Source organism: Leptosomus discolor, chromosome 13 (assembly GCF_034619465.1).
Source record: "Leptosomus discolor isolate bLepDis1 chromosome 13, bLepDis1.hap2, whole genome shotgun sequence".
Classification (NCBI taxonomy): domain Eukaryota; kingdom Metazoa; phylum Chordata; class Aves; order Leptosomiformes; family Leptosomidae; genus Leptosomus; species Leptosomus discolor.
Window position 1 is genome coordinate 16,635,660 of NC_141403.1, and position 20,651 is coordinate 16,656,310.

At 38.0% G+C, this 20,651-nt stretch overlaps 1 protein-coding gene across 1 annotated transcript in view; it reads left to right on the forward strand.

Annotated features, from left to right (window-relative positions):
• The window catches only part of LAMA1 (laminin subunit alpha 1), a 107,085-nt gene that overhangs the window by 57,595 nt on the left and 28,839 nt on the right, over window positions 1–20,651 (forward strand). The window contains exons 23-39 of the mRNA XM_086472474.1: window positions 1,391–1,627; window positions 4,053–4,196; window positions 4,574–4,753; window positions 5,375–5,560; window positions 6,401–6,528; window positions 7,335–7,455; window positions 7,592–7,729; window positions 9,438–9,559; window positions 10,465–10,551; window positions 10,803–10,996; window positions 11,979–12,121; window positions 14,938–15,036; window positions 16,017–16,128; window positions 16,291–16,453; window positions 18,775–18,985; window positions 19,219–19,335; window positions 19,428–19,591. Of these exons, the coding sequence (XP_086328600.1) occupies window positions 1,391–1,627; window positions 4,053–4,196; window positions 4,574–4,753; window positions 5,375–5,560; window positions 6,401–6,528; window positions 7,335–7,455; window positions 7,592–7,729; window positions 9,438–9,559; window positions 10,465–10,551; window positions 10,803–10,996; window positions 11,979–12,121; window positions 14,938–15,036; window positions 16,017–16,128; window positions 16,291–16,453; window positions 18,775–18,985; window positions 19,219–19,335; window positions 19,428–19,591 (2,546 nt within the window). The remainder of the gene's footprint in view (window positions 1–1,390; window positions 1,628–4,052; window positions 4,197–4,573; window positions 4,754–5,374; window positions 5,561–6,400; window positions 6,529–7,334; window positions 7,456–7,591; window positions 7,730–9,437; window positions 9,560–10,464; window positions 10,552–10,802; window positions 10,997–11,978; window positions 12,122–14,937; window positions 15,037–16,016; window positions 16,129–16,290; window positions 16,454–18,774; window positions 18,986–19,218; window positions 19,336–19,427; window positions 19,592–20,651) is intronic.

Consider the following 20,651-nt stretch of genomic DNA (forward strand, 5'->3'; position numbering starts at 1 on the left):
GCTGTGGCAGGCTGAGATCCAGTGCAATGTCTGCTGGCAAACCCTGGAAAGGCTCTTGCATGCTCTCTACATGGACGAAATTGGGGAGATGCTGTGAGAAACCATCTGGCCTGTTTTTGCAACACAGACTGCATTAGTGGGATAGTTCATCTGGCTCCGTTTCTTGTAATTTTCTTGGTATTCAGCATCAATTTCTGGGTGCAGTGATGGAGCAGAGCTGTAGTCATATTTTGCTTACACCTCTTTTCAAGTGTGCTGCAGCACAGTTAAATAAGGACTCTAGGGTACAATTATCTACAGATAGAGCTGTAGACCTTTAACGATATCTTGGAGCCAAAGTTGTTGTCAACTTATTTGGTCATAAAGTGTATTAGACTAGGCAGTGTAGTACCTAGTGCTTGCTGCTAGAGTAAAAAACTGCTTAATACAGAGGATTATTTGGTGAGCAGCAAACTTGTTAAGAATGCTAAAGTATACGTAGTGATGCTAGCAGATACTGTGGGTCTTTGTGTAGAGTGCTCTACAACATAAGACATTTCGTCTCAAAGCGAGATGATTCCAAAAGAAGACTCAGGGAAAATGCTCGCAGTCAGGTGATGATAGAGGGAATGCACTTTTTGCCTGCAGTGTTAGAAATAATCACAGTGCAGGATTTGACTTGTTAAGTAACTAGAGATGTGAAATTAAGACTGAAGATCAGATCCAGGCTGCTTCAAAAAACGAACAACAAATTCAGTACATCCACTTTGCATATTTGTAAGAAGAGGTTCATATTACTGATTGCATAATGAAGGATGGGCTCTGCCAGGGAACAGTATTCCTTTGGTGATGAGCTGCAGCGCATGCTGAGCTTCCCACCTTTGATTGCAATGAGATTCTTGGTTCCTCATCAAACACAAACTGAAGCTCGAGCAAGATGTAGACCCTATTAATGCTTCTTGAAATCTTAAAAAGAATGTCAGTATTAAGATTTTTCTATTGTATTTATAAAATTATTGTACTTATAGGTTTATTTCATCAAACTTTTATATAACATTATTTTAATCTACTTGTTGCACTCAATACATAGTATTTTAAATTAAGTCTTTAGGATTTTTTTTCTTTTTCCTCTGGAACAGGTTCCTTCAACTCCTTTGGTTCGCAACCCAAATTTGGGAATCAAGAAAGTTTCTTACTTTTTGCCATCCACTGTTGGCTGGAAATGCAGTTCTTTGTTCAAATACAAACCAAACAACCCTATTTCAATGGGATTCTTCCCTTTTATTATTGTATAGCAGTTGTTGACAAATATTGAGTTTTAAGGGCCACTCTAAATTTAGTTTGGCATTTGTTGTAATAAAATTGTTTTTAAAGATCTGCTGTTTATGATCATTTCTTTTTTTCATCTAAGGATTGCAACTGTAGCAACACTGGTTCAGCCAATCTCCAGTGTGATGTACTGACGGGTCAATGCCAGTGCAAAGTTGAATTTGGAGGACAAGACTGTTCCAGGTGTGCGTTAGGCTACAGGGACTACCCGGACTGTGTTGCCTGTGACTGTGATTTGAGTGGAACCAAAGCGGAGATGTGTGATGACACTGAAGGACTTTGTGGTTGTGAAGAAGAAACTGGCATCTGTACCTGCAAGGTACTGAAGTATTCCTTTTTGGGACAGCGTTGGGGTTTTCTGGGAATTTATTACATAGAAGTCATGGAAGGTGTAGTGCTGAAAGGACTTCAAAAGGCAGTCTGCATCCCTTCTTTGAAATGTTTCCGAGTACACCTGAATCACCCCTAAAGGACTTTCTGTGCCACCACTAAACAAGTCTTACTTAGTCAGTGGGGTTAGAAACTGCAAGATGATGTTCCCCACTTTGGACAGACACAACACAGCTGTAGGTAGAAGAGATAGCAACATTACCAACGGGGTGGTGTTATTTCTGTTCTCAGAAATTACTGTCATAATACTAGGCAGTTTGTGTCTCCTACCTCCCTTTGCTTTGTTTTACATAGCCAGGCTATTTTATTTCCAGTTTGTGGTCATAAAATTAGAGTGGCATAGGACTGTAGTTCTCTTTTGGACAGAATTCCTGGCATTTGATGTGGCCGTATGTTAAGTAGTCAGGACAAAGACCCGTTGTATGCCTAATCATTCTAGGTGACTAATGCTGAATCCTTGCCAAGTTTACAGAACAGCCACTGTACATGTGATAGAAAAATGACTGGTGTCTTTCTAGTTTTGTACAGGATTTGTCCTATTTCACAACTATAGTCTCACTGCAGCCCTAAATTCAAATAGATTTCATTTGCTTAGTGTAGGATCCATGTGTTTATTTTGTATTAAGTGAATTTCTGTAACCACCTCATTCTTGTAGTACATTGAGTCCTTTTTTTTTGTGGGTTAGTATGGTAAGGGAGAAATGAATAAGGATGCATTTGTCTTGCGTTTCCTTTTGCTGCTAGATCTCTGTCTGCCTCCTTTTGAATAGGACAAAGCACTGGCCATAAGTTCTGGGAATTTTGTTAAGTATGAGAATGGTGCTAGTGACTTCAATGTCACTATATTTCTCTGTAAATGCCTTTTGATGCCAAGAACAATTCTACATGTATTATTTATCCTACTTGTGTTTTTCTATAGTTGCGTTTTGCTTTGCAAATAGTTCCAATAATAATAGTTCGTAACTCATACGCAGTATTTCTTAGTTGCTATTTAAAAGGTGTTTTATTTTTTCAGTACATTTAGAACATTGGAGAAGAACCAGCTGTAACAGACAAAAGTATTCTAATGCAATGAGGAATACAGAGAAAATGTTTCTATCTCAAGCCAGGGAAAACTGTTCCTTCATGGAGTCTAGATATACTTTGCTGCAAGAGTTGCACTTCTGAGTGCAGGTCGCATTAATTGATATCATCTTTAAGTTTCTGAGCAGACATTCTCTGATAAAAAGGTTGTTTTCTTCTTAACTTAAAAACATGAATTCCCTACATGCTGCTTTGGCAATGAATTATTTCATTTCTGTGTAGAGGCAGAGAGACAGCACTTCTACAGCATCGTCCATCCTAGATGTGAAAGCATTTAAAAAAACTAATGAAATGGTAGAAAACTCCAGTGAAAAAGCTATTATATTCTTATCCTCATTATACAAATGGAAAAAATTAAATAGAGGATTTTTTTTTTCTGCTCATACACACATGGTTTTATTAGGTTTGGGAACAGCAAGCTAGTTCAGATGATGCAGCCTGCTCTTCTGAAATTCCAGGTGATAATGATAGGAAGAAACCGATAAATACAAAGAAACTGATAAAAATGGAGAATCTCAACCTTTTTTTTTAAATGTGGTTATGTTGCAAGATCAAATTTGTTTCCTATGCTATAACCAAAGGCAGTCCCTCAGAATAACTCACATATATTGCTAATAGTGAAATCTGAATTGATGTTCTTGTGTAAAAAAAGGAAACATTAAGTACAGAGGTTTGGTAGTCCAGATTTTTCTGAAAAAGTGGGAATCTGTTCTTGAAAGACTGAGTGATAGAAAAGAACTTCAAGGCAACAAATACTATGACTTCATAGGTCTCCTTCCAGTCTTCTGGTTAAAGGCACCAGTGGGCACTGACGGTAGTTTTAGGTGCTTCTTCAAGTTGGACTTAGTAGTTGGGAATTGAGTGCAAAACCAGACACTTGGGAATAGGTCCCCTGATTCCTCTGCATACTGAGTAGTTGCTTTGGCTTTGAGAGCCCATTTTCCAGATTGCGGGGGGGGGCCAGGGGGGAGATTTTTTCTGTCTGCTAGAAATCAAAGTACATGAGTTTTGCTTGAATGTTCTCTGCTTTTTTTTTTTTTTTTTTTTAAAAACCCAACAAAAACAAAAAACTGAAACACTAGCATTGGAAAGTAATGAGGAAAAAAAAGGTACTGCATAGTAAAACAGAATAGATACAATATGTATCTATCCTGTTATGTGGTTTACATAGCAACTAGTTTTTCTTCCAAAAAGAACCATCTTTCATTCAGCTAGCAAAGTAACATGAGTGTGCTGTTATGATTGTGCTTTTATTTTTTTATTTCCTCCAGGAGAATGTATTTGGTTTGCAATGCAGTGAGTGTAAACCTGGAACTTTTGCTCTGTCTGCAAACAATGCACTAGGCTGTACTCCATGCTTCTGTTTTGGGATGTCCATGTTTTGTTCGGAACTAGAAGATCACGTGAGAATTCCTGTAAGTAAAGTGACATAAATAGGCAGACACAGTTTGGTGTTATCCTTGTGTTAGGTGCCACACTAGTGCGCCTAAAGTTGCCTACAATTCATGAATCAGGCTGAAGGCAATTGGCTACCTTACGGAGGCAGTGGCATATGGCAGAGCAACAAAAGAAAGCAAATGATAACTGATCATAGTCTTATTTCTGAAACCTCGTGTTTCATTCTTCGATTTAAAAAAAAATATCAAACATGTTTCCCAATTTTTTGGTTTGGGCATTTATTACTCTAAGATGGACTATTGACTATCCTAAAGCAGCTAAAACTGTTAACAGTATGTTACACTGAGATAGAGTATTTTTGATGAATTAATCTTTTTTGTTCTTTGTATTGCAGATAACTTTAACTCCAGATCAGTCCATTTTGCGTGTAGTAGCACAAAGTAACCTGACTGGAACAGTGGAAGGAGTATTTTCGCAGTTTCCTGATGTTTTACTGGATGCTGCCGTAGTCAGAAAATACTTAAATACAGAAACATTTTACTGGAGGTTACCAGAGCAGTTTCAGGGAGACCAGGTGAGACCATTAAATAATTAGAGTGCTTTTTAGATAATTTCTTTATTGTCTAATAGTCACTCCTTTATTGTATAATAGTCACTTTATCTTGATAACATTTTTCTGTTAGTTCTATTCTTGTAGGTCATAATATTATAAATATTCAGTGACTGAACTTATTTATAGCAAGCACAAACACTATGTTAACGTGACCCTTTCCTAATGAGATTTTTCTTGACCCTGTGAATTGGTAACACCCGTATGTAATTACCATGTTACTCTTCAGATATCGCATGGGGGGGAAAGAGTGATGTATTCCATCTTACTTTAGAAACCTGAAAGAGTTTTCAACCTTGATGCTATATTCAGTGTATAGATCATGGAATTCCTATTGCTTAAGAATTAAAGGACAATTGAGTGCACACCTTGAAAGGGTGTAAAAGAAGAAACTGAGACTGCTTTTTAGAAATATGCATTTAACCTTGGTGCAAGAACTGCTGAGTTTTAAGTCAATTTTCGTGTTTTATTGCCAATTCTTCAAAGAACTGACAGTTTTCAAGTTTCCCAATGATGTTAAAATATTTTCACCTAGTAGCTCTAACCTTGGAATAAATAAAAGTAGTAATTTTTTTATCCAAACAGCTCATGGCCTATGCAGGGAAGCTGAGATATACTGTTGCTTTTTATGCTTTGGATGGCTTTGGAACCTCAAATTTTGAGCCACAGATTCTAATGAAGGGAGGTCACACCAGCAAGTTGGTCATCTATGTAGACATCCCCGCTCCAGAAAACGGAGTAAGAAGTGACAAGGAAGTGGAAATGAAGGAGGTAGGCCAAAACATTGGTGTGGAAATATTTCCTTTCTTCTATATGCTTTTACAGAAAAGCTCTATTTATTTAATAGAATATGTTGGAAAATGCATGTCTGATTTTAAATGGCTGAGTTAGAGTGCTTGGATTAAAATGTGTCTATTTTAGGGGAAAAAAATAGCTGGGAATATCATGCTGTAGCAGCAAATAACATTTTGACATCGTTTCCTCTTTTGGAAGTGCTGAAGGTTGCTGTGGCAAACTTTTCAAACACAGACTCGAATTTCAGTGACAAATGACAGGCAGCTAGGTATCGTCAGCCTCGGGCAGCCTCATAATTTTGAGGCCTGTACATTGCGCTCGCGTCCCAGGAGCGTCACACAGGATGTGAATCTTAGCCCAGCAGGAGCAGTAAGTTGCGGTCGTGCCCAGCGGACAATTTCAGAGGAGATAACAATGAACTCCTCTGGTCTCTGGAACTCTCTGCTGACTGGGGCTTAGGTGAGGTCTAGTGGCTCTTCTTGACAGGAGGCAGGACCCAGTTACAGCAGCTGTTTCTAACTGGACATAAAAGGAGTGCTGTGAAGTCCTGGTCTTTCGGCTGTCTGGGTTCTCCAGATCTAGCTAGAAGAAGCTGCGCCATGCAGGTCTGAGTGCTTTCCTGTAGAAACTGGTCATGGAATTTGAGTGCAGAGGAGAAGTGATACAAAACTGTGTCTTGTTCTAACATGGAGTTTTCTAGAGTTTAGACATAGACACTATGACTGCATTTCTGAAAACACGTAAGGAGGAACAGAGCATTGCCTTGAAGTGAGTTTGAACACTTATGGTTTTAGTAATATGTGTATGTTTCCCTAGGATTCTTGGAAGTATTTTAACTCTGTGTCTGACAAGCCTGTCTTACGTTCCGACTTCATGTCTGTGCTAAGCAATGTTGAATACATCCTTATCAAGGCAGCTTATGGCCAAGGATTACAGCAAAGCAGGTAAAGCAATCTCTGATTGCACTTACTTAACATATTGCATTTACTGTAATTTAACCTAGAAATAGTCCCAACTGAGCTATACAGTAAAGACTGAACTTCAATTAGAGAAATTTCCAATTTCCTATTTAGGACTTCTGTTCTTCCTCTGATAAGAAAACATTTGACCTTTAATAGCAGCAGAATACCTCTGTAATTCTTTCTGTAAAACAATAAATGTCTCTGCTGCTTAATCTGGACAGTGAAAGTAAAGTATTCCCACCTCAGAATGGTAGCATTTTATTGCATTTTGAACAGAACTAGGTTACTAATGAGAGGGAGGAGATGGGATATGGTTGTTGCATCTGTCAGTTTGGAAACTAACAAGACAAGCAGAGATGCATCCAATGAAAGCCCAATACTGGTACATCTTCACAGCTGTGAAGTGTGGTTCCACCTTCAGATTTGAGATTATTTTTGATTCATGTGCCCTCAAATATCTTTTTGTGGGACAAACCAGATGTATTTCTATCTAATGTTTCTGAGGGAGAAGTACATACTCTTGTGTGGTGGGTTTGTCAAGTTTTGCAGACCAATGGGAGTCAACCTATATTACTCTGATGTCCTTCCGATTTGTTTGTTATAGGTCCTGAAATCCCATAAATAAGTAAAGAATCCTCGGATTGTATTGGGATATTTATTTGCACGGGGAAAGGGGGATCATGGGAGATTATGTAGCCCTGACCTCAAAGCATAAAAATGTTTGGATCTCAGTTTTGGTGCTAGGACTTCTCTAGATGTTCATACTGTCTTCTGCATATATCTTGTAGAATTGCAAATATCTCAATGGAAACTGCTGTGAAGTTTGAAGAAATGCATCTAGGCAGAGCTAAAGCTCATCTTGTAGAGCAATGTAGGTGTCCTGCTGGTTATGCTGGATTGTCCTGTCAGGTACAGCAGCCTTGAATCCTTTTTGTCTGTCTAATAGTGAGATAATAAAAAAATTATTTAAATATTTTTTAAAATTGGTTGTAACTGTTGGTAGCTGTGATCCTATATTTTTTTATTTTACTCCCCTCACAAATAGAGCTGTGCTCCGGGATACTACAGGGGAAAGCACACAGAACTCAGTGTAAAAGAGCCTCACGCTCTGATGACACCTTGTGTGCCATGTCAGTGCAACAACCACAGTGAAACCTGTGATCCTGAAACTGGAAAGTGCTTGGTATGTACAATTTATTCATTTTTCTGTTGGTTTTGTTTGAGCATGCGATGGCAGTAACCTATGGAAGGCATTTCTGGGAGAAGTATATGGCTGTACTATTTGGATAATGTATAATTTCCAATCTAAAAAATGGAAAATCTGAGTAGTATTTCCCTTAGGGTCCATTCAGTAAAATCGTCAAGCTTTTTGGACACTAACTTCGTAAAAATCATTGATTATTTTAGTTTTAATTTCACTTTACAAATTACTCATAAATCAGTTTAGTTTTATCTGTTTTTCTGTGAGACTTTTTAGGCTTCTGTCCTTGGTCTGGCCAAGGTCTGCTCAGTCACACAAAAAGGTAGTAAAGGAAGTGATAAGTCATATCACACCACAGACTAGATCAAAGTCAAATTCTTTCTCTCTCAGGAAGAGAATCTTCTGAGCAGCTTTAAGTGAGGCTTCTTTAACTCCCAGAAACTAAAGTGATATAAGGATATGCCTCAGCTAAGTTAATTTGCTTGCTTCTCTCATTTTATCCTGAAGGTTGCAAAGAGAGGCTACATCTGACTAACACATTGCCTCTCTCTTGTGGGCTGACAGCCCTGTGGAGACCAAATTCTCAACTAACCAAATAAGGCACAATAAGTCTGTTCTCTGCTATGACTCAATATTCTTTCCTAAAGCTTTTTCAGTTGCTTTGTGTTTCCAATGGTGAGTTGGTTAGTTCAAAGTCAGCTTCTGCTGAATTCATTCTTGAAGTCAGTTTTTAAAGTGAATTCCCTTAGTCCTTTAGGCTTCTGTAAACTATTCTTTTACGTACTTTAGGACAAATCTGAAAACATCTCATGAGTAAGAGCTATGGTTCTCACTTCTACAAGGCCAAAACACATATTTCTCTTGTGCTAGTGACTACTGGTCATTCTTCCTCTCAGCTTCTTGTTGCAGGGGTGGCAAGTCACCTGTGAGTTGAGATTACTGCTTAGACATCTTCAGCTGAGTAGTGTAGGCAAAAGAGATGGTTTTACCTCTGACTTCTGCTCCCATACAATAGGAGGCTGCATTGCCACTGCTTACTGTCTTCAGGTGACCTCTAACATATACACACTCACAAGGATATGAATTGGAAAAAAAAAAAAAAAAAAAGGAAAAAAAAAAGGAGAAACAGAATTTTATTCACTTAAAGGATCAGTCAGTTAAATTATGTTTATAATACCGATTTAGTGTTGTGGTAGCACTGGCTGTTGGTCAGTACTGTTGACAAATTAAACATAGTGTCTGTGAATCCTGACTGTGGATGGTCCTTGCTTTAGAGTGTTCAAATGCATTTGCTGAAACATTGAATCTTACATTTTTTCGTCCAGGTATCCTCTTTAATATTTCTATCAGTTGGTTTTTTTTTTGGGGGGGGGGATTTTTGCTTTGTACTGTGATTTCCCAGCCTGAATTGGATTAATAGAAGCAGAAACATATAAACCTTAATGGAAACTTAGAAGAGAAATTAGGTCAGCCTGCCTGAGGAGGCATTCACAGAAGACAAAATATGCAGGAATTCTGCTTATTTTTGCATAAAGAGTTCCTCCGCTCAGAGAATGCTGACCCATGGGTAGTGACATTTAGAGACGATTGTTGGAAACTGTATGCATTTATTGATTTGGGGGGGGGGGGGAAAGTTCCTCGTGTTGTTTGTTGTTGGTTTAAACTGTCCAAATTCCTTTTTGTGTATCAGAACTGCAGAGATAACACAGTTGGTGATTACTGCAGTGCTTGTGCCCCAGGCTACTATGGGAAAGTACTTGGATCTGTCAACGACTGCTCTCTTTGTGCCTGTCCCAGAGCCAACCCTGTTAGGTAACCAGAACTTACTGAATCCAATGTATATTGTAGTGTTCTGGATTTCTTGTGCTGCATGTCCACCTCCTACTGCCCCCATGCTATAGCAACAGGAGTTAGTTATCATTACATGTCCTTAATTTTTAGACATTTGAAAGCTACCTATTTTAGTAAATGGAGATTACATTCTGAGTTGTTCACAGCTAGTGGTAACTCTGTGAGGTTTTAAAATAAAAAGATTAACTGATAGATAAGCCAATTTTTCTCTTAAGAGTAGATCAGCCGCATAGAATGTGTTATAGATAATGGAATAAGTTGCTCTGATAAGTTTTAGTTTCAAATGTGTGTCTGTTTTCATTCGAAAAGCAGTGCTTTTTTATTTACAAAGTTTCAGGCTGTCTCCAGTCAGTGCAGGAACTTAACATGAGATCAGTCTTAGGGGAAGAACAAGTACTCTTTTGTTTGAAATTTATACATCTGTCTGTTTGGTAGAGGAACAGTTAACTTCATATTTTGAAAATCAAAATGCTGCGCAGGCTGTTTTTTCTTCAGAAGCTTGAAAAGCGTATTTGTTATTTGCTTTTGGATAATTGAATCAGAATAAGAGTCTAGCAACTCTGGTGTTCTTGTGCAAGTCTGTTAGATATATACTATAGATGTATCATGCAGCATCCCTTTTTCTTTGTCCTGTCTTTTAAAAGGAAGGCCATACGGTGCTTTAGCATATTGAGCAGTAATGGACTTGTATTGGGAAAGCAAACTTTTTAAGAAACAAATAATTTAAAGTACAAATTCTAGAGCACTGTATCAGATTGAGCAAAGGATGCTATTGCTTACAATATTTAACTTGTGGCTGAAGGTGTTCTCTGTCTGTAAAGTCTTCTATTTATGTGCTAGCAGGTATTTGTTTATCTTTCCTCCAGTTTTAGTCCCACTTGTGTCCTGAAAGGTGTTCAGGATTACCAGTGTGATGCTTGTCTCCCAGGATATGAAGGACAGTACTGTGAAAGGTGAGTTACACATGATGTCCCCATTTATCCCCAACTCCCAAGACATATTAATGCGAACCATATTTGTGCTCAGAATGGGTTGTTCAGTGTTCATAAATATATGAATGAGTGCTCAAGGACTTAGTGATTTGTAAGTTACTCTTAAGAAGCTGTTAATTAAAAACCTAACAGTGATTTTCGGAGATAAATATAACATCTGATTTCATAATGAATATCCCCTGATGTTCAGTGTCTCATTCTTCCCTGTGTAGGTGCTCCCTTGGCTATTATGGTGAGCCTCAGCTTCCCGGTGGCAGCTGCCATCCATGTCGGTGCAATCCCAGTGGCTCTGTTCATGTTAATTGTGATCGTGCAACTGGCCAGTGCCTCTGTAAGCAAGGTGTGACAGGACAGCTCTGTGAGGAGTGTGAACCAAGACATCTTCTTGTGGAAGACGAGTGCGTTTGTAGGTGTTTTTAAATTGTTTACTTTCCCAACGGACTTTGGTCTGTCTGTTCCAGTGATATTTATATACACATGATTATTCCTTGAATGTTTTTATGATGTCAGGCCTTATTCTTTCTATGAAAGGAAAGAAATCTTAACAACTTAATATCTCTGTAAAACAGGAGGGGGTTGGAGTAGATAATCTCCAGAGGTCCATTTCAACCTCAACCATTCTGTGAACACAGAGGAAACTGCAATAGAGATCATAATATGAGACAAGCGATTAACTTTTAAAACGGCTTGTTTAGTGTTACGGACAAGTTTAAGGAAAGATAATTTTAATACTTTTTTGCTGTCTGTAGCATACCTTTATTTGAAAATGTTGAATTCCTCTGTCATTGACCCTTTGGATGCGAGGTCGCTGTAATAATACTTTTGGTATTATCCCAGGTATGTAGGCATTCTTCACCAATAAATAGTCATATTCCACCAATAATTCGTTAGGTAGTTCCTTATGAGAGGGTGGATAGCAGAAGGGCATAGCAAGTGCAGTGATCTGCTTTTGCAATAAACTGTGGTTTAGGACTCAGATTTTACTTTGTATAAGTAAAAAAACCAAAACAAAACCAAGGAATAACTGGCATTACACCACTATAAGCTTGAATTTCCTGTCTCCTAACCTGTTTGAGTGAGTGTCAGTGGCATCACCCTGGATTTATAGCAATGTAGCTAAACAGACTCAATAAGCTTATAATACAGCAAGCAGCTCAAGAGCCAGCAGGACCAATAAGGCTTGAATGTGTGCTAACCTAAGGAGAGTATGTTTGGAATAGGTCCACTCTTGGGGCAGGAAGGGAGGGCAATCTGTGTATTCAAAATTGTTATACTTAATCATTCTTAACTCAAAAGGTGAAGGCATATACTGTGTATGGTATATGTCTATTTGGTGGCTTCTTTTTTACTACTACTGTTTCTTCCTCCTGTTAAAATGGTTTATTTAGCTTGTGATGACAACTGCACAGGAGTTTTGTTAAACAGTTTGGATCATCTCAACAAGGCCATGCTTTCGATGAACCTCACTGGTGTTGCCCGTGTGCCCTATGGGATATTGTCAGAGTTGGAGAATGCAACAAAACATCTGAAGGTAAAATGAATGCACAAATAGTAGGAATTCTTAGTCACACCTTTAGAGTAAAACTTGCAGCCACTCACATGTGCCAGTAATTTAGCAGAAGCCCTTCGGAAATTCAAGGCTTGAATGTGTGTATGTGTAAGTGATACCAGGTTGAGACCATTGCGTTTGGTATAGAAATTATCCAGCTGTCTGCATTACTTTCTTTTCATTTGTTGTACTAGCGTTTAAATAAAGGGATGAAAATATTTTTCCATCAGCGCTGTGATTTCTGAATGTGCTCTGTGCACGTGGTTCATCTTGATTACGTGCATCCCCGAGACTGGCCCAGACCCACTGAAAGCAAAGGGAGTCATTTTCAGCAGCAAAACCAGAAACATCAGGGCAGGTCTTTTCCCTTTTTGGTCCCTTTGCTAAAGAGCTGCCAAGGCATAGATCTCAAGGCTGTTCTCCTAGAGTGCCTTAGGACTCCCCTAGAGTGGTAGGCTGCTTCTCCATTAGCCAGGGTGCCTGGGATGCAGCCGTTTGCTTTCCTTTTGGTTGCGTGGCAGTCCAGGTGCCTTACTGTGTCCTCCATCTCAGGACAGAAGAGCCAGGTAGAATGTTTGTGTTGGACACTTTCAGGCTGCTTGTGGCAAACTTTCCTTCCAGCTCCTCTCTCCCTTAAACAAAGCATGAAATACCACATTTTGTTGTTCTAGAAGGTTATTTATTATGCTGAGGATTGATTAAGTTCATGTGGTCTCTGCACAAAGCCAGAGATAAACAGAATCCTCCCTACTTCATGACCACAAAAATATGTACATTTATTGATAAGAGTCTGCTCAGCAATGTCTCAAGCAAAACAAGCTCCAAGATGAACAAAGCTATGTTCTTTGTGTTCCATTGTATCACAAAATCGAAATAACATGAGCCTTCTTGTTCTGCTGAATTCAGCAAATTAAGCGTTTGAATTAAAATTTCTCCTATTTAAGATGTAAGGCAGACTGAATTCCAATCAATGCACTTTAAAATGTTTAGAATTACAATATCTGAAGGCAAAGTTGATTGAATTACACGTTTATGCTTCAGCAGAAATACTCTTATCCTTTAGTTTTAGTTGCTAACCTTGTAGTTATAATGCTTCAGTTATCCTTCCCTTCTTTTCTGTCATAAGGCATAAACATACTGAATTATTGTAATACTTGAAAGATACAATTGACCTGATTTCTGTTTTGTGTTGGTATAGGAGCATCATCTTCTGGGACTATAAACGTTATTCAATATGTAGCGCTTTAATTACATAACAATCAAATCTTTTGTAAAAATAAAAGCAGTTAAGTTTCTCCTTTAGTACATCCTTTTTTTATATATTAAAATCAAATCAAAGCCATCTGTCACTCTTGGAAGTGGGATGCTAAAAGTAATATAAAACCTCTTGTGTTTTCTGTTTATGTAAGGCCACAATGGTCTTTAAACAACTTAATCTTGAGGGTAAGTTTTCTCATAACTTTTCTCTTTTTGGAAGCAGGTATTCCTCTCTTTCTGGCTAATCAAAGATTACCGTCCCTTTTGCCTTGTTCCAAAGGAACTGTAGCTGGAAGCCAGAAAATCCCCAAGTTTATGTGAATTACAGATCTTCCCTGAAGGGCTGTCCCCTGCACTGTATTGTCTCTTTGCCTCATGCTGGTCGCTCAGGCGCTCGAGTATTTCCTCTTTTCTATGTATTAGGTGAGGGTCTTTCCATAATGAGAAAATTACCAAGTCAGATTTCTACTCCTCATTGCTTCTGCATCTCCAGTCCATCTAAGGACCTAAGTAGTTCTGTTTTTCTAGTTAAAGCCTCCTGCTTTGCTCCTTCTGACATACCTAGACATACTTGCTGTCCCATTCTGGGTTTTTGAACTGGACTTTTAAAGAAACCTTGCTGTGCTTTGTCCCAGGAGGGTCAAGAGCTTCAGCTTCTGTTTTTCTTTCACTTGTCCTTTCCTCATGCTGAGGAAAAGACTTTGAAACTTCCATTTGACACAAGGCTGTTGGATAATCCTGTGTATTTACTTCTTTAAAAAGTTGGCAAAATGATACTGTGGTATTTATAATTGTTGGCCCCGAAACATCTGAAATCTAAAAATAACCTTTCCCAGACTTAGTGTCTTTTTAAGAGGTGCCTTAAGTTTCTTTGTGTCTTTAGAGAAGTGGTATTCGGTTGCAGGCCTTGACTGTATCAAATACGATACATTTGGGTTCAATGGCCTATTTATTGCCATATAGAGCTGTTTTGAGATTACCTTGAAGCCGAATACAGCATATTATTCTCTCTCTTATTGGCGAGAGGATCTGCAGGGCTTCTTGTGTTACCTTGTTGTGTCTGGAGGGCCAAAATCCTGAACTCCTGAGTGCCATGCGCTGGGTTTTAACATGGAAGCATAGAGCTCTCTGGGGTCATCCTTACAGATACACCCTAGATGCAGCTGTTCTGACAACAGTAGCAGCTGTGGGACTGCATGGAAGCATTTAGTTTGGTGGACCTTGGAACTTCTCAAAGTAGCTTATTTGGGCAGCTCAGACTGTGGTGAAATTGAGAATCAGGAAAGCAGAAATAATGCTTGCTTCTTATTACTTGACTGAAAGTACAACATGGCTGGATCCTTGTTTCCTTAATTAAAGAAATGACACACTTCACGTGAACTGTATGTATGTAATTACTTTGTCATCTTACGTGCTTTGCAAATCAGTCATTTAAAACATATAAATAACCTAAATAATGTGCATAGTTATTTTCTTCCCAGAACTTTTCTAGACACACAGCTTTTAAATTCCAGCATGCTGTTTCTTCTTGTTTCTTACAGGGGTCTATAGTTCCTAGAGAAGATCCAACTTACTCACTAACTACAGCAAAAGAAACTCTTCTGAGTTTGTCAGGAGGAATTGATCAGCTGCATGAAGAGGTAGGTGCTGGCTTCTTTATTCTTAGCCTTTCCGGAGAAATCCTTTGAGAATTCATAGCATGGCACATAAAATGCCATAGAGCTGTTTAGATACTACTTTAAATCTATAGAGTTCAATGAAAGAATTCAGTCCATTCTGTAGTCTTTCTGAGGAGGGGAATTAATTAGTCGGTAGAATTCTTCTGCAAATATGGTGTTTTATGATATTGTACAGGAAATTTGCATGGTTTCTATTAACGTTCAGAAACTTTTTGTACTGTGATCACTTAAGGCCCTAAAACTGGAGAAAGGGAGATATTTTCTTCTGACTGATTTTTAACACATGGAGCTTACTCAAAATTATGTCATAGCTGAATATTCACCAAAAAGCCTTTGATGCCTGTAGTATTGTGTTTAAAATGGTCTCAGCAGAAATAAATCTGTTGGAAATCCACACGAAAAGTAGACAACATTTGTATTCTTTATTTAGTTTTAACACAAGAAAAATTGTAGGTAGAAAATTGACAATAGTGCTTCAGCCATTAGATCTCATTTGCTGACCATATGTGTATATGATTTTCTGACCACATACATGAAATCTAACTAGGTGCTTGCACTAACAGTGTTGTTATTGCTAATAGTGATGTGTCCAGAAGAGTGATTTTTTTTTTTTAAGATACATTAGTTGTAGCTGAAAAAAATGTAATGTTTATTTTGTTAAAGAAATACTTTTGTAATTATGATCTTATTGATTATGAAAATTGATAACACAATTCTTCACTGGTATCAGAGGCTGGAAATTTCAATATAAAGAAGACATTGGCATGCATGGAAGAATCAGAGATTTATGAATCAGATAGGTCTATCTTAACAAAAAACATTGTTTCCTCTCTCAAAGTATTCTCAAAATTGGGGAAGAAACTGTAAAAATCATAGACAAATGTCATGAATTAATCAGTGTTCAGGAGAACTGTCAAAGAATGTCTCTGATTTTATTCTAGTCATCTAGATTTTTGAAAAAAGCTTGGAAGCTTAACACTGTGACTCAGGAAACCAGGAATAAAAGTCAAGAGCTGACTGGATTTATTGACACAGTACATGCAACCATCAAAGGTATCCTGCTTTTAAGATATTTCCACTGAAGAGAATTTAGAAGGTTATTTCCTTTACAGCTCTTAAAGAGCTATTTACATGGAAAGTGCTGCAGTTTGCACAGGGGGTTCACATATATTCTTTTTTTAATGGTATGCCTAAATTGTTTACTCTCCTACTTAGTACTTGCTGAAGTTGCTATGTCGCTAAATGAAACACTGGGCCTGCACCTCCCGCTGTCAAATGCTACATCTCAGAGCCTGCAGGACGATATTTCTGCCCTTTTGGATGCACTGCGCAAGAAAGATTTTGCTCAACAGCACCATAATGCTAGCAGTGTCCTGAAGTAAGCCTGTTCTTCTGAAAACTTTATTTCACGTATGTCTGTACTATGCATTACTGCTTTTCGGAGAGGTATCTGGAGAAACATGCCATAATAAGAGGCAGTGTGATGGATAACTCGGCCAGGTGGAGCTATATGAACTCTGAATTTGGAGTTACATGATTTGAAGATAGTTGGGCATCCCACATGGTACTAATATAGCCAAAACCTGTTTGTTTGGATGTGATACAAAATACCCTTGCAATAAGCAAAAAAAGCTCACTGCTTTCAGTTTGTATCAGATCTGGCTCCTTGTTGCTTTTGTCTGGGAGATGTCATAGAACTGTCTCAGTCAATTGCAAGCCCATGGCATGTCAGATCTGCTGAAGGACGTGACTATTTATTGTCACCGGAATATGTATCGCACGGATTTGCAAATGAGACCGAGGCATTTGTTTCAGCATTCTGAGCCACTGTTTAAGATTGTGTTCCGTTGCCTTGATTTATCCCCAGTTAAAGGCTATTTTAAAACTGCTTTTATACTCATTATTAGTGCTTATGGCCAGACTTGGCAATATAAAACATTGACTGTTCCAACAGTCAGCAAAATTTTTGTTCCAGCTTCAGAAATACTAAGTATTGCCCTAGCCCACCAAAAGCTGAAAGAATATTAACACTGGCTTCAAGGATCAAAGGTTTAGACCAGTGTGGAATGTTTCTGGAAATTTGGCTTTTCTTTATGAAGTGCTTTGGATTAGGCAGGATAGAATGTATTGGTAGCATGTCTGATTTTGTTCAACAGACTCCTGTGCTTGTCCTTGTGCTGAATGTTAAATTGTATAGAAGCTAAATGGACATGAAAATGGACTAGAAATGTACCATTTATTCTTATATTTATCACGAACTTCAGATAGCTTTTTTTGCACTTACAAAAATGTCTCAAAATGTCCTGTTGCGTAGTAACAGCGTTCTGACTTTCCACATCAGTGTTTGAGCTGTTACACAAGGCATTTATAAATTAACTTTTTCAGTTATAGGCTCTGTTGAAATTTCTGAAAGTTTTCTGATAAGTGTCCTTTGACAGATCAAAGAAGAGAGTTAATAAGATTTATAAGATTGTTTGCTCTGCAGCATTTATCATGCAATGCAGCTGTAAATTCAAAGCTGGCTTAAATAAGCTGCTTGCCAGCCCATTTTTCAGGGAGCAGAAGTTACCACATGGCTCACAGTGGACTGAGCTTGTGATGACATACTGTTAAGCAACATTCATAACTGAGGTCTCCACACATTTGCCATGTACAGGAAGGTTCCCAAACAATTTGAAATATAACTGGTTTTTACTCTACCTGAAATAGAAGCCATTACTGTCTTGTAAAAAAAAAAGACTTTCATTCTTGTAACGTTTTTAAGGCTATGGCTTCTCAGCATAAAGACTCTGAATTGCTGAATAGATGCAAATGCACATCTGCTATTCAGTAAGGAAGGTGGAATGTGTTTTGCTGTGTATAATTGTGAAATAAACTAGGTTTCTTTTGCTTTGGCTAATGATCTGTATGATTTGAAATCAGATTAAAAGGGACAAACGTTTATGTAAAAGTATCATTACAGGAGTTGCAGTGTGCAGTGTATGTGTTGAAATGAAGAGAAACGAAGGAATAGACTTTCAGGATCATTTTTCAGTTCAATTCCTTCAATACTGGAAAGCGTTCAAATGGAGATACAAATATTCCCAACTAGAACAGCTGAAGCAATTAATAACTGGCAAATTTGGGAGGATTTGATATTTCCCAGATCATGTCTGTTACTTACTGAAAAAGATAAGTGCAGAGATTGCTCCTTTCAGTGTTCATTTTAATTAGGCTATTTATTTTTGTTTGATAGTTAAACATTGCAGGGCTCTTGGGTATATGTCTTTCAGTTCTGGTTACTTGTTTCTTTCCAGTGTCAGTCCTCATAACTGATGTTTTGATCCTACATTCAAAATATGAATCACTGCAATTAAGATGTAGAGCAGTCCCAGAGGAATGTTTCACAAAGATTTTGCTGTGGAGGATATCCCAAATTAAGTCCAAGCAAACGAGATTTGTACTAACCCCTTTTCCCTCTAGTCACCACAAAGTTCATGAACTGTATGACTGCCCTCTCCCCGAGGCAGTCATCTTTGTGTGGTAAGACAAGCAACGTAAGCTACCATGTGTATGTATACTATTCTAGAAAAAAAATGCAGGCTTTAGTAAGAAGATGCATTTAAATTAATTTCACATGACCACGTTTTCTCCTGAAGAAATCCATGTCTAAGTATCTCCTTTGCCATTTATTTATTTTCTGATTCCTCTCTTTGTCAGAGCTGCAGAAAATTTGTTGATCCAGGTTCAGAAAGAGTATCTTAAACCCCAGGAGGAGCTTGCTGAACTAAAAAAGGATGCAAGCCAGCTCTTGTCAAAGCACAACAGCAGACTGCAAGATGTCCAGGATCTGGCGAATGAGGCACTCGCTAACGTCAATGAGACCAATCGCTTGTTTCCTCTTATCTCTAGCAACCTGGCAGAGTTAAATGTAAGGCTGGACAATGATGTTGTTACATAAGAATTACCAAATATGAAATTGTGTTTAAAAGCTGCTTTTTAGACTTTAATAAGATTGTACATGTTTAAATGTGTTAATATATGTGATCCCTTAAAAATTTAAAGGAAACCAGACCGTGTTTGAAAACAAAAAATGGTTATATGTTATGTGAACTCAACTGCACTAGCTGACTTCACATGTCAAACACTTGATTTATGCTACAGGACAAAAAGCTAAATATAAAGGAAGGTGAAGAAGTCTCGACCGCACTCATTAAAGAAGGGGAGGTCCTAGTAAATGCTGCTGCTGCTCTTGCCCAAGATGTAAAGAACTCTACATCTGTAAGTTCTTAAGTTTTAACGTTCTCTTGGACATGTTATATCAGGTGTATTTTGCTATTGAAAAAAAAAGAGGAAACCATTTTGTTGTGCAGAACCTGGAGGTCCACCAGGATGGGTTAGTCCTATGGAGCACCAAACTGCGACACCACGTGGATGAACTGGTGATGCAGATGTCTGTGAGAGGAGTGCTTGACCTGGTATACAGAGCTGAGGAGCATGCCACCCAGTTTCAAAGACTTGCAGATGCACTAGAGAGGTGAGAAACTCAAGAAATACGAAATCGGGAGAGATTTACAGATGTGTCAGATTTAATTTAAATAGGAATAGCTTAATCCACTGAAGGAATGACCTGCCCATGGCATGGCAGTTGGACTAGATGATCTTTAAAGGTCTCTTCTGACACAAATTGTGCTGTGATTCTATGATCAATTTTTATTACCTATTTCATTTGAAGTGCTTTCTACTTTTAATGCAGTGTACCTTTATTAAATGACGTGGAGTGTATTGATTAGTCTCGAACTTCGTGTGGCGGACTTACACAGTAACTAGTGAATTATTAAATGCCCAGTCAGTACATCATGGTATGGCTTGAAAAGCTTCTGGCCTGTGTTTGAATATTTATTTCTTGACAATGTATTTCTGAATCTCATGAAGAAACTATTCCTACTATGCCTCCATTATTGTTGCTTTCAAAGCATCTTGCAGAAATGAGTGGGTTGCAATCTGAAATCCACTCAAATTCACTCTTACAATTTCAAAATTGGGAAGTCATTCCAGTTAATTCAATGGAAAAATTAACCTTCTATCTCAGGAATCCTTCTAGCATTCATGCTGTTTTGTCTTTTAAAGTCAGCAGGTATGTGTTAAATGCTAAATCATTTCAGATTAGAAAAGTAACATTTTAAGTTTAAGAACAGAAAATTTTGCTTTGAGTAACACTGAGCAACTCTAACTTCACTGCAGACAAATAAGTTCAATAAAGCAAAATTAAATACAGAATAGCTTTCAGATGCTTATAATTTCCTGCTGTATTCTGTATTTCTCCACTTTGCCTTTGAGCTCCAGGTAGGAACCTGTTTCTGTTCTGTTTAAGCGGTGTGATTTGTTTGTTCTAAGTGACTAAGTGGCTTTATAAAATGAAAACCTTGACCAGGAACAAAAATGAACAAAATAGAAAAAAATAGGTGAAAAGGAACAAAACAGAACAACAAAGAACAAAATAGGGGGGGAAAAAACCCCCAACCTTCTTTGAACTGATTTTTTCAGTTCAAAATAAATGAACTTAAAGCCCCTTATGCACCACAGGGCAAGGTGTG